The sequence below is a fragment of the Oreochromis niloticus genome, linkage group LG6 (assembly GCF_001858045.2).
Source record: "Oreochromis niloticus isolate F11D_XX linkage group LG6, O_niloticus_UMD_NMBU, whole genome shotgun sequence".
Classification (NCBI taxonomy): Eukaryota; Metazoa; Chordata; class Actinopteri; order Cichliformes; family Cichlidae; genus Oreochromis; species Oreochromis niloticus.
In genome coordinates this window covers 34,068,003-34,081,627 of record NC_031971.2, presented here as the reverse complement: position 1 = coordinate 34,081,627, position 13,625 = coordinate 34,068,003, and the positions used below count along the sequence as shown (strand labels likewise).

Sequence of the window (13,625 nt, the reverse complement as noted above, 5' to 3'; positions counted from 1 at the left end):
ACGGGCTGCTGTCTTCTTCTTGTATTGGAATTGACGGAGACATGCATCAGCCCCGCATTGCTGCCCTCCTCAGGTAACTTGTATAATACAGGGTTGGCGCACGGCCATTTGGCTCATTTGACTTTACTGTATAACTAGAAAAAAATGCTCCCTCCTACAGTGGGGGAAATAGTTATTTGATCCCCTAAATTTGTTGTAAGCTTGCTTATTTACAAAGAAATGAACAGTGTCTATTTTCTATTGTAGTTTAATTTGAATGGAAAATTACAGAACATCAACCAAAAGTCCAGAAAACACATTTAATCAAAGTAATGAATTGAGTGAGTTAAGGATTTGAAACTCTACAGCCCAGCCAGAATTCTGGCTCAAACAGATCAGCTGTGTCCAGATTACAATTAATGAATCAGTCAGTCAGTCAATCAGTCAATTGGAGATAATCCTGATATGAACTCTTTATATGTGTAAAGCACGCCTGTCCACGTGCGTCAAAACAAAGCACCAAGGCAACAAAAGGATGGTTAAAGAAAAAGCATACTGAGGTGATGGAGGGGCCCTTGCCAGTCTGCAGACTACAGTGTTATAGAAAATTTGTGGAAGGAGCTGATCAGCTCCTTCCACAAATTTTCCACAAATTTTCCACCCTAACCCTTTCCACAAATTTTCCACATAATTTTCTGAAGCTTCAAGTTGCCAATTGAAAGCCAATAAACATAAAGGATTTCAAGACAATCTGTAAAGAGGAGTGTGCCAAAATCACTCCTGAGATGTGTGCAAACCTGGTTATCAACTTTAAGAAACGTCTTACTGCTGTGCACCCCAACAAGGGTTTCTCCACCAAATATAAAATTATCTTTTGATCAAATACTTATTTCACTCAATGACATGCAAATACATTTATAACTTTTTTGTAATGAGTGGTTTGTTTGGTTGGTTGATAGTCCATTTCCCATATACAAGCTTGTTTTCCCATTCAAAGCTTTTAAGGTTAAACCAAGACTCTAAAGCTAAAGCCTGGATTATATTTGGTTGCAGACACGGCCAGCTGGAGACCCAGTGACCAAGTAGTGATCCCAAGTCAATATCAGACACTGACTTGCATAGATGGATCTTCTCCAGAATCACTGGGATATGTGTCAATCTCCATCAGCCATTGAGCCCCGATGTACTCAGTCAGTCTAGTTACATCTGTCTCTGCCGATGCACTAAATTTAGCTTTATTGTTACTGAAATGTGGGTACGAATGTAGCATTTTTTAAATATTTCATTAATATTTCACTGATTTTGACTTAATTTTACTTATAATTGTCAAAGCTTATTAGTATACAATTCATTTGTGGGGCAACGTTGACCTCTTTGTACAGGACTAATCCCCCCAGCCCTGTCATTAACACAGACTCTGGTAGAATTTCATCAGAAATTAAGAAAGTATTCAGATCCTGTCAGTATTTTATGCAAAACTGTTTGAATTATTTTCACAATGTTCAATAACAATGTTCTTTACTTTATTAGAATTATTATTTTCATACATTTGAGTATGGCTACTCAAGCACCTATCAGACAAATGGCATGCTTACATTTACACTTCCTTTATGGTCTCTGTCAGTTTTAGAGTAAAAAGAAAAAATAACATTCTTATCAACACTTTATAATGCTACTATTAATATACCTAAGAGAACCTGTCTAGGGAAAAGAATATGAAAATATGAAATTGTTATCACAGTCAGTTAGATAGATGGATAGATGGATTTGTGTTTGGCACATGTTTTTTCACCACCAGAATCCTTTATTAATCGCCAATAATAAAATGAGTTGTTAATGATCTGAGTTCAACTGAGCCGTAGTATCATTCCCACCGCTGATGAGATCTTCTCAAATTTTTCGCTATTCGCGCGATATGTTACAAAAGTCTCGCGATAGCTTGCTTCTTGTTTAGAATTCCCGAAAGATGGCGGTGGCGGCGCCTCCGGATGAGGCCAGCCTGCAGTCTCGCATCAGTAAGTTACCATTTATTACAATACTCGATTAGGTTTTGAACGTGGATAGATAACCGAAATGCCCCTGAGGTACATCGACATATTTAGTCATTGTGAATTTTTTGCTGACGCTGATAGCTTCCTCCCCCGGGAGCAGAGAGGAGTCAGCGAAAGCCATTAAATGAAAAAGTGCAGCTGACTATAAGGAACAAACTCCAACAGTTATATACGGTTTCATAGTTGCTTCATTATGAGTTTAAACGTAGTTTACTGTTGTCCGCTTTAGCTCAGAGATACTACAGAAAGGTGACATTTAAATTTAAAGGTGTCAGTAACACTCAGCTGAAGGCTAAAAATCAGGCAGCTAGTTAGCTTCTGGTTGTTTCCTTGAGGACCAAGTTTAGCAGGAAACCTGTCACACCTGGGCTATAATCTGACACACGTCTCCAAGAGCGAGCCACCCTCTTCATCTGCTCCAAGCCAGAGAGCTCATTTGCATATTGCACACGCTCACAGGCCACAGCTGCTGCACAGTGTCAGGTGTAAAGCGACAGGTTTGACTGGCTTCACAGATCTACAAATAACAACCCGATTTAAAGTGGTTCTGTCCCAGTTTTCAGGTCTGAAGTTCACAAACATGCCAAGCATTTAAAGCAAGTTGAGGATATGTTTGTTTGTTTGTTTTCCATTTTACACAGATAAGGCCACCAATCCTCTGAATAAGGAAACTGACTGGGACTCAATAAAGGGATTCTGTGATCAGCTCGAAAATGAACCGGAAGGGTGAGATGATGATTCATGTGTTGCACAATTTCACACTGAAATGGAGACGAAAGTGGTGTACCAGCTGTTGCCATTATTATCCTGACAATTTGGGTCCCTTTGCCGTCAGTTTTTTAGAGTAGTGTTGATTTAAAGGATTTTTGAAATGCATTTTTTAACAGTTTGCTTGTATGTGACATTTTTAATTAATTTTAGGGATGCAGTGATTTAATGGTGAAATGTGTATATTGGCTTTAAATAATTTGACTTGCAGCACTTCAGAAGTCTTGAGCCACCCCTAATTTTGTCAGGAAAATGAGAAGCAGGTGTAGGGAGTTACTAAAATATGCAAAAATAAATGGAAATGCAATATACAAGAGGAAAAAAAACAAAGTTTGTAGAATTCTAACATGGTTGAGAGTGACCGCCTTTATTCTTTTATACAGGCTTAATGACTAAAGAAGAGAGATACTGTTGCTCTTCTTTAGTTTTCAGGAACAGCTCTCCATGCTTTTTGAAGAACATTCAGTGCTCTTCTTTGGATGTTCTCTGTAAAGATAATCCCACATTGCATCAATAATGTTGAGGTCTGGCATCTGGGCAGACTATTCCATGATAGTTTTCCATAATGTGTGTGATTTTTGTTTTTTCTCTCTTTTTATCCAGGAAGGCTTTTACTGCATTAGCAGTGTGTTGGGATTATTGACATACTGTCAATCAGATGCTTTCCAGATTGTATTGTGTGTTGGATAAAAATCTGACAATAGTTTTCTGTGTTCATATTTCCAAGATCCATAAATGCAGCCCCAAACCATGACAAAGACTCCACTACGTATTATAGATGCCTGTAAACACTCACTGTTGTACCACTGTCCTGACCTTCTATGTATTGATTTGAACCAAAACTTTTAAATTTGGATTCACTGCTCTATCAGAGCTGTTGTCACGGGCTTTTCAGTCAAGTTCTTGTGTGATTTGGCATACCTCAGCCTTTTCTACTTGTTTCCTTTCCTTAAGAATTTCTTATTCCCTGAGTCAGATGCCCTTTTAATGCTTGAATTCATAAGTCAGTATTAAGTGACCAAAAAGCATCCCTGAAAATGTTCAAGTATGAGGACTGAACTGAAAATGAATGGAAAAAGCAGCCAGATGTCCAAAGAAAGACCTTTAGAAAGCCTGAAGAAGAACTGCTCAAGATAACGTAAAAACAAATTACACGGAAACTTTACTCCTTGGAAGCAAAATGTAAAGACATGAGGTGGCTCAAGAGATTTCCACAGTACTGTAAATTTGCTGATGGCAGTGGCAAATGTTGGTTCAAAAAATTGGTAGTGTTTAAAACCAGAATTTTACAATTGGTATATCACTAAAAATTTAAATTAAGGTGTTGTACAACCTCCTAAGTCTGTCACTGTAGTGAAACCTTTTTCTTTGTTTTCTCAGGCCTCAGCTTGCAACCAGACTTCTGGCACATAAAATTCAGTCTCCTCAGGAGTGGGAGGCGATGCAAGCGCTAACGGTAAGATCGTCCTGCACACAGCATCAAGTGCAAAGGTCTGCAGGATGTCATGTTAAACTCTGCATGTCTGTGCAAATGTAAAACCAACAACCTTTGCACAATTCACAGGTTCTTGAGACGTGCATGAAGAACTGTGGAAAGCGATTTCATAGTGAAGTGGGGAAGTTTCGCTTTCTCAATGAGCTAATCAAAGTGGTTTCACCAAAGGTAACGACTGTTGTTCTATATTTTGCCTCACCAGTTTGGCTGTAACCAAAGATCCATGAGAAGGTTTTTATAGTTTAGTATAACTACTGGAAATGACAGCTATTTGATGAATCTCACAAACAATGGAGCTGTATTTAGTTTACAGTTTCTTTGAAAACACTGCCTGAATAAGGTATTAATGTTAAATCTTGTACCAAATAATTACTTTCTTCTGACCCAATTTCATTTTCATTTGTGAAAGAATAAATCTGTTTTTCTTTAGCAGTAGCTAATACCCATTCCCCCTCTCTCTGTAGTATTTAGGAGCCCGAGCTCCAGAGGCAGTGAAGAAGAAGGTCTTAGAGATGATTTACAGCTGGACGGTGAGACTCCCAGATGAGACCAAGATATTGGAAGCATATCAGATGCTGAAAAAACAGGGTGAGCTCTCCTGATGTTTTAGAGTTTTATGTGAAACCATCAAAACAAATGACTTCTACAGAGTTTAAAATAATGAACTTATGTGAAAACTCAGATTTAGCTGTATTTTTTCTTGTCTTGATGCTGTATGATGTTGGTGACACAGATGTCTTTAATAATGGTTGTCACAGCAGCCCTTCCTGTCTGCTGTTCAGGCCTTTTGTTTGTGAGAGGCAGCCAGTCAGGAAAAAGGTGCAGTGTTTCTCAAACTGCAGGGCACAGAGCCACTTCAGGCAGATTGCAAAGAGTAAAATATGGTGTGAAATTAGGCTGAATAAAAGAGCCTTTTGTTGAGAACAAATAAGTGTTTTCTTATGATTCTGACTTTTATTTAACTTTAATTCTAGTTTTAATTATTTAAAAAAAATGTGGCTTGTGGGTCGTTGGATTCTTTTGGTTTCTGACATGTGGAAAACCAGAAAAGGTTTGAAGGGAAGGTGGGCCTAAAGGTAGAGGACATGGGGCTGTATTGAGGTCAAGCAGAAAATAAACCGTCATTACTTTGAACTGTTAATCATGCAAAGCTACTCCACCCGTTTCAAAGAATGAAAAATAATAGGCCCGCTTTAACTTTCTATTGTTCTCCATGGTTGCACATTAGTTCATCGTACAAGTTTTATGGATGTTGTTAGTCCCCCTCCCCCCTTTTTGTGTGTGTGTTAGTGTGTTTTTTGGTTCCCCATTCTTTTTGATTAGTAGGGGGAAGGTGTCAGTTCTCCTTTCTAGCACAAGCATGAGACTGATGTCCTTAGTCATGGTCATCTGAACCCAGTCTGATTGCAGAAACGGACTTTCCCCTCCAATAGGAGGGGAAGATAGGAGGTCATAAATTCCTGGATTATATTAGCATCACACTTGGTTTTTTTGGGGGGTGGGGGGTATATTTGAAGACTACAAATGGCATTCTAATTTAAAATTATTTAATGGGTGTAGAGTAGAGTATTAAAGCAGTAGTATCGCAGGCATCATGTTTGGAGCAGAGGTCAAGGTGACCTGGATTCTTTATCTATGATTTATAAATGGAACCGATATTTAAAACACAGGTGGCCCTCTCAATAGATGTTGTATTTTTCAAGAGTTAATAAGTGTTCTTGTTTTTTCCAGGCATTGTCAAGCAGGATCCTGTGCTTCCTGTTGACAAGCCCCTCCCACCCCCTCCACCCAGAGCCAAAAGTGCCATCTTTGAAGATGAGGAGAAATCCAAGGTGTATATATTACACAAGTAATCAGGAAGCACCAATCACATTAGATAGACTTGTGAAATCATGGATGTGTATTCGTGCACCAACGAGTTGACATTTCAGGTTCTAGAAACAAAGCCGTCATTAATTTTCTGTCCTAGGATGGGCTTTGTTCCTCCACAATCATCACAGGTTTATGTTTCCCATCAAATGATGTAACGTTAAACTCCTGGGAAAAACTGAGGGAGCAGCAGTTTAAAAAATTCTCTTCCTCTTTCTTTTCCTGTCCTGCTTCTGTCTCATCCTGTTTTTATAGACGCTGTCCCGCTTGTTGAATAGCACTCACCCTGAAGATTTAAGAGCAGCAAACAAGCTCATTAAGGAAATGGTCCAAGAGGTGAGTCATCGGCTTTGTTTGCTGCGTGAGGTTTACAACATGTGCTCTCACATACATGTCCCTTTGTTTGACTCGGTCTTCTTCAGCTTTTATGGAGATGGTGTATTCATTTAATATTTATGGCTTTAGTGAAATGATCAAACACCAAGGCTTAAATGTTTTTAATAAATTATTGAGAATGACTGTGTAAGTGCAGAGCAATAAAAAACTAATACTTCCCATTGATAAAGATTAATGATAGTCGATCAGATGACACGCATGAATTTTGGTGAAATAAAACTTAAATTCATTATTAAATGACTTAATTATAGGTTTTAAAATGTAGAATTGCTTTGCTATCATATTTTGTGGCATTAAATATTAGTCGTAAGCTATAATATGTTATTTATTATCATTACATCTGTCCTTCATGGCCTGATTGAGTGAAAAAATTAAGGTCTGCAAAAGTTTCTTTTGTGATCTCACCGAACCTTTCGATAGGACCAAAAACGAGTGGAGAAAGTGTCGAAGCGAGTGAACGCCATCCAGGAGGTGAAGGAGAGCGTCAGCCTGCTGAGCCAGCTGCTGGAGGGCTACAATAAGGAGAGCTGCTCCCAGAGCAACCAGGAGCTCATTAAGGTTTGTAGGACGCAGCACATTAAAAAGAGCTGCTGCGGGTCTCATGCTCCCACAGGTCCTGCTCAGCAGGTGTGTGATTTTAGGGTTTCAAGATGTATTTTTTATTGCAGGATCTCTACAATCGCTGTGAGAAGATGAGGCCTACCCTATTCCGATTAGCGAGTGACACTGAGGATAGTGATGAAGCTTTAGGTAAGATTGTTACCTATACAAACCTTTACAGATAAAAATTAGGCCTCAAAGGGTAAAATTTTTGTGTTACTGATTAGTTTTCTGCTTACAGCGGATATCTTGCAGGCCAATGACAGCTTGACGCAGGTCATTAATCAGTACCGACAGCTCGTAAAGGGAGAGGATGTGACTAAAGATGGCATAAATTCGTCTTTACAACCAGGTGGGTGCCTTCGAAGTCACAGCTGAAGATTGCAATAAAGTCTTATTTACCATCCATTAGAGTTTACCCTAATTCTCCCTCAATTTCTGAGTCACAAATGAGTATTTTCTCTCCAAATCAGGCAACAGTAGCTCAGCGCTTGTGGATCTGACAGGCCTTAGCATATCAGCCAACACTGCACCGTCTAACACAGACTCCTCCAGCCTGCAAACTCTGACTCAGAATATGGGCTTGAGCCTCTTGGATGATGAGCTCATGTCACTTGGTAAGCAGGAAAAATCATGTGGTTTGTGAACAAAAAGTTAGAAAGCCAGGAAGCACATCCCAGTCTGCTCAGCACAATTCTGCCTTATTTTCCACTGATTCAAGCGCAGCATCCTGCAGAGACGGACCTCCTCTGTGATCCTGATCTCATTTTCCAGAGACACCTGTGTACAGACATAATTAAGGAAAATATGAAAAAGTGATACATAAAGTTTTTAATTTTTGTTAGCACTCATTCAGCTTTTAGGCAGCTCATTATGTACTTATTTTCATTATTTGAGTCCAGTTTTTCTGCGTTTAACATGAATAATGGCTGCAGCTAATGTTAGAAAGTCACGTCACTTGTCATGCCAAGTGCTGCAGAGCAGAGGTAATTGGGCTGTTTTCAAGTAGACCTTTATAAATAGGAGCAGAAATGCATGATTCTTTTCTCCTTTATAAGGAGGACAATCCTACAGTTTCATTTAAGATTGCAAAAACGAATGAGAAAAGTCACCTGTGATAAAATGCAATATTCTGTAGTTAATTAACAGTGTGGGGGAGGGAATAAGGGATATAAGCAATCACTTTAACCAAAATTATACACTTTAAGGTGATCTAATAACTAGCGGAAAAGAAATGTGTGTTGCTGGCCAGATCACAACAAGTCTAGTCTCTTTCCCTTACTACAGTATAAGACTGTAGTGTATGTAAAAGATTGATCTCACCGTTTTAGATTCATAAAATTGATTAATTTCAAACAGGGGGCGACCCTACTTGGTGCAGAAAGAAGTCAGATTGTATGGAACGTGCTCTAAGTCTCTTACTTAGTATATTATGGTACACGTAACACAAAATGGATGATAAAGCAGGGTTTGCATTGGTGTGGGCATACCTTGTGTGCGTGCAGTGTCTTCAGTTGCAGTAACTATGTCTGTATACAGTCTGTGCTCTTTGTTTTTTCTTTAAAAAGGCTTCAGTGGTTCCAAAAAATGACCTCAAATTGGATATAATCTAACTTTTGTTGTCTGTTCTCTCAGGACTGAATGTAACCGAAAACGGTGACTCTCAGAACACTTTTCAGGTGCGAAGTAAGATAATACTTAATATGCTCACAGTGACATGTTTAAAATCTTAAACTTACTTTACTGTTACCCAGCTGTTCTAAATAAATCATAGCATGTAAATACCTCACACACAGCGGATTCCTGCCACTGGCTTAATTTTCTGTTGTACTCCATCTTCATCTCTTTTTACACTAAAATAACTCAGTTTTTTTCTCTCAGACATCAGATATAACAGAGGTATCTACTCAATCTGCACCAGCTTCAGTGTTGCTACCAGCTGTGGTTCAGAAACCACAGGCTCCACCAGTAGGAGGGGCTACTGCTCCTCCTAAAGCCATGGAAGAGCTGGACCTGTTGGGAAAGGCACTGCTGCAGCAGTCTCTGCCTCCAGAGAGCCAGCAGGTCAAATGGTTAGTGATTTTTGTCATCACCTTTGTAGTGTAACGTGCTGTTGTTGGAATTTGACATGCACAGAGCTGCCATATAACATGTGTCCTTGTTCTTTTTCATATAGGGATAAGCTGCAGCCTCAATCTAGAGTCCCTTTACGAGATCTCCCGGCTAAATCCAGCTCAAAGCCCACACCTGCTGCGACTTCCACCTCCACCTCTAGTTCTGCTACTGCTCCTGGGGCCAGTTCGGTCATCCATTCAGAGCAGTCTGATGCCGTGCTGCTCTCCAATCTTACACTCACAGTTACTGACAAAGCCTCATTACCTACTGCTGACACTTACGACAGCATCTCTCTAGCTGATGTTACTGTGCCTCTGGAAACCATCAAACCTAGTAAGCACTGGAACAAAAAGTTAGCCTCAGTTTTTAAAGTTTTTGTGAGCTAATATGGAAGTAACATAAATTGAAATCCTCTTTCTTTTTGTTTCCTTCAATCACATTTTTTTGGTCATCTATTTCAGGCACCTTGTTACCAGTCACTGTATTTGACAAGCACAGTCTCCGGGTTTTGTTCACCTTTGCCCGCGACTGCCCTCCATCACGACCTGACGTGCTGGTGGTGATAATCTCCATGCTGTCTTCAGCCCCTATTCCTGTTACCAACATCCGCTTCCAGGCAGCTGTGCCCAGAGTAGGTGCATGTTTCCTGATATTCATACTGATGGTAGCAATGGCCATGTCCCATGCATTTGATCCAGAAATTCGTCTTTGTTGAGATTAAGTCCATCTCTGTTATTAATGTGAGAGCTTTTGTTCTTTTAGCCAGCTGGAAAACATGTAGGTTTTAATGTGTCAATGGGTGTACATTATCTAGGTGATGAAAGTCAAGCTACAGCCTCCCTCCAGTACTGAGCTGCCTGCCTTCAATCCCATCTTGCCTCCAGCTGCCATCACACAGATTTTACTGCTGGCAAACCCTCACAAGGTAATCTACGTCTTCAGCCGCATTGTTTATACACTGCACTTTGCTTGAGATCACCTCAGGTCAGAATATCCATTTTATTCATTTTATACATTCACCAGTTACTCGTCAGTGTTTTATCTACAGTAGATCAGTCAGCATGCCCCTCTGCAGTTCGAGGTAGCAGGCAGGACTGCTGTCACAGAAGCAAAGCTTGTGTTGCATCTCTTTAATTGTACTGAGAATATTTTTCACTGCTTTAATTTGCTATAATTTCATTTAATTTGATAGCTTTCATTTACAACAAGAAACTAAAGCGGTTATTTGCTCTAAAGGCAGACTCTTTTGGCAAAAAATGTACATTTATCTCAGAGCACAGGAGTTACTGTTTAATGTTTTAAAACACAAGTCACAAACAAACCGATGAATGCAGCAATTGCCACGTTCTCTCAGGTAAAATTACTGTTATTAAAGGAGGCTGGTGGCTTTAAAGAGAACTTCCCTGTGTTTAATTGCTGTTTGTCTGAAGCTGTGAAAATACTGTAAATAAAACTGGAACACTTTAATTGACATTGTGTTTAGGTGGCTAAAATATATATATTGCTTCTTACCTTCCTTGCAGCAGTAGATTGCTCACCTTCTGTATCGCTGATCAAGATAAATTGTGCCTTTTAAGGAGAAATGTTGATGATTGTATACTAAAAATGCAAATGCAGCAAAGAACAGTGATAGGAGTGAAACTGTATATCACTGATGAGTTAACCTGTTTGCTTTTGTGTCGTCACAGGAGAAAGTCCGTTTGCGGTACAAACTAACTTTCAACCTGGGGGACAAATCTCACGATGAATCTGGTGACGTCGACCAGTTCCCACCTCCAAACACTTGGGGAAACCTCTAGTGTGAAGGACCAGTATCCTGTCATGTGATCTGCTGCTTCCTTTACATTTAGGTTGAAGCTTTCCCTCAATGCTGACTGAGGCCCGGAGACCTTTACGCTTCAGTGGTTTCAAACTCTGGAAGCAGTTGCGGGAACCAGCTTCCACCATGTGCCTTTGTTCACAGCCTTTTTGTCCTTATTTGATCATATCCATGTTCCCGAGTGTTGTTGCTGATCGCTTTTCTTTTCCTGTCCAGCAATCAGTCCAGCGCAGCGACATAAGGCCGACTTCCCCAAATGATTCAGTGCAGCGGCTTTTGATAAAACATGTTTTAAAAATTGAATGTGTGCATTTGTCTAGTATACATACTGCAAAGTGTTAACATGTAATAACAGCTCATATCTGACATTCATGTTAAAGGAGATGCTCGATCGGGGACTGCATTTCAGCAGATGTTTGAGCATTCATGGCAGATCTGTCACTCCATACTCACTTGGGTCAGCTGAATGTTTCAAGTGATGTTTTTAAACAATCTTACCAAAAGCCAGAAAACATTTTGTGATTTAGAATATTCTTTATTATTATCTTATTCATTTCTTATCAAATGATGGAATTTAGCACAACTTTGGTGCAATGCGTTAGCAAACCACCTCCAGTTTAAATGAAAACTTGAAGAGGAAAATAAGACAAACAGTCATCTCCCACTTATGACACCACCGAAGAAGTTTTCCATTTGAGTCAAGGGGTAGAGCTGTTTAGCGTATGAAGATAATGATCTGTAATGATGCAGTAACCAATTCAATGACGAATTGGAATGTGATTATTTTTTTTTATTTTTTTTTTTTCTCTCCTTTTAAAGAATAGTCTGAGTTTTAATGTATTTGGAGGTGTTACATATGGTTGGAGTGGGTGTCAAAGCTGTGAGAATGCGCCTGTTTTCACAGCAGCCGTGTTAGCAGGTCATGGCAGGAAAAGCACAGTTTTGACTGAAAACTCGAAGGAAAGCTTTGTTCAGCTGGACCAATAAGTTTGGATTTGTGAGCCAGCATGGAGAATACCAGGACCCTGAAACTGAACCAGCTATTATTTACTTTTTTGTTTTTTAAGATTATTTACAGCGGTGCTTTTTCTCCTGTTGCATCAAAAGGCCCACAAATGAAATCGCTGCCTCTAAAAATGTCTGCACTTTTGTGTTATTAAAAGATTGGGACACTTTATCACCCTATGTTACACTCAGGATTTTGATTTAACCTTACATGCACTTATTGTGTCTAAATTTGGCAAATGAAATCATTCCCGTGTACACTACATGGTCTTTTCGTTTTTATGCCTTTATATGGTTGATTGACCCAAAGATTGACCCAGTGTTGAGGTGACGTCACTGGCATCTGGTTTGATTCTGCCATGTGCCTGAGATGAAACCTTTTTTTTTTTCTTTTCTTTTGTACATATATGTATACAAATGGCTGATCTGATCTTTGTTTTCATTTGTTCCTATACTTACCGGGAAAGACTTTGTGAAACAAATGACACACAAAAATGAATTCACGGGATTATTCTAATAACCATGGCTGTTGAGCTGATTGGAGCACAGTCTGTTATCACTTCGGAGTGTCTAAGAGGCAATTTAGGAAATCACTCACTGTGTAATATTGATTCAGCTGTACGTGTATTAAATTTAATTTGATAAATTGACCCATGTTAAACTGTGCAATTTTCCCTTTTTAAGATGGTTCTATAATGTTATAAATCTGATGTTTTAATTTATCTACAGGCAGTTTTACTGCTAACGTCTGGGATTAACAGGAAGAAAGCAATAATAAAGGTAAACTCCACTCCAGGTTTTGATGCTCTAGCAGTTTGTCAATACGATAGATTTCGTCAATCATGGGTAGTTGGTGTGAAAAATGCATTTGAAGGCTGAAACGGATTTGATTCCATTCAGATTTGCATTATAAAAATACAAAGGACAAGCAGGACTGCCTTAATGGTATCAAACATCTACTTTTTTGTTAGATTATTTTTTGTCTTTACCAGTGAAGGCAGATAGGAAAGTGGGGCCAGAGAGAAGAAGACTTGAACACAGGCCACTGCACTCTGGTTATACAGCATATGGCTGGCTGCTGACCCACTGAGCCAAACTGGTACCCTTCTGCTACTACTACTGACATGTAGGTGTAGAGGAGGCTCCAGCTTTCCACTCGAAACATATTTAATAAATTAAGTGGATTTCATAGTTTTTGTGGCACACTCTGTAAAAACTAGAGTTCACAACCGTAAGTCTCATTAGGCTCATCCATGCTCCACATGCTGTGGCTTTGTCCGACTTTTGAGAACTGCTGGGTTTAGGTATTAATAGGCCAGCTAAGATTTGTTATTCTTGCCACAGCTAATTGCACTTTTTCCACAAAAAGGAATAAGTAAATGCAAAAACCGAGAGAGCAATTTGTGGCAAGGTTATAAGAAGATCTGAGTGGATTTCCCCCTTTACCAAACCTGTTTCAGATATAAATACTAGGCTGAAGTTTATAGAAACCATTTTCTACAAAAAACTGCATGTAGCACATTCCTTG

General features: G+C 39.4%; 1 protein-coding gene across 1 annotated transcript; it reads left to right on the top strand.

Annotated features, from left to right (window-relative positions):
* Positions 1–1,891: 1,891 nt before the first annotated feature.
* Positions 1,892–12,751, top strand: LOC100692916 (ADP-ribosylation factor-binding protein GGA1). Its single transcript, XM_005458558.4, has 17 exons — positions 1,892–1,994; positions 2,672–2,756; positions 4,179–4,254; positions 4,363–4,461; positions 4,758–4,881; positions 6,025–6,125; positions 6,418–6,498; positions 6,979–7,116; positions 7,227–7,308; positions 7,400–7,510; positions 7,632–7,775; positions 8,794–8,837; positions 9,040–9,230; positions 9,335–9,606; positions 9,735–9,904; positions 10,088–10,198; positions 10,962–12,751. Exons 1-17 carry the CDS (start codon positions 1,946–1,948, stop codon positions 11,070–11,072), a joined length of 1,989 nt encoding a protein of 662 aa, XP_005458615.1. The 5' UTR covers positions 1,892–1,945; the 3' UTR covers positions 11,073–12,751.
* Positions 12,752–13,625: the final 874 nt, after the last annotated feature.

Coding starts and splice junctions, on each gene's coding strand:
- LOC100692916 (XM_005458558.4), top strand. CDS start 1,946: ATGGCGGTGGCGGCGCCTCCGGATGAGGCCAGCCTGCAGTCTCGCATC. Junction 6,126..6,417: donor AAGATGAGGAGAAATCCAAG/GTGTATATATTA, acceptor CTGTTTTTATAG/ACGCTGTCCCGCTTGTTGAA. Junction 7,117..7,226: donor GCAACCAGGAGCTCATTAAG/GTTTGTAGGACG, acceptor TTTTTATTGCAG/GATCTCTACAATCGCTGTGA.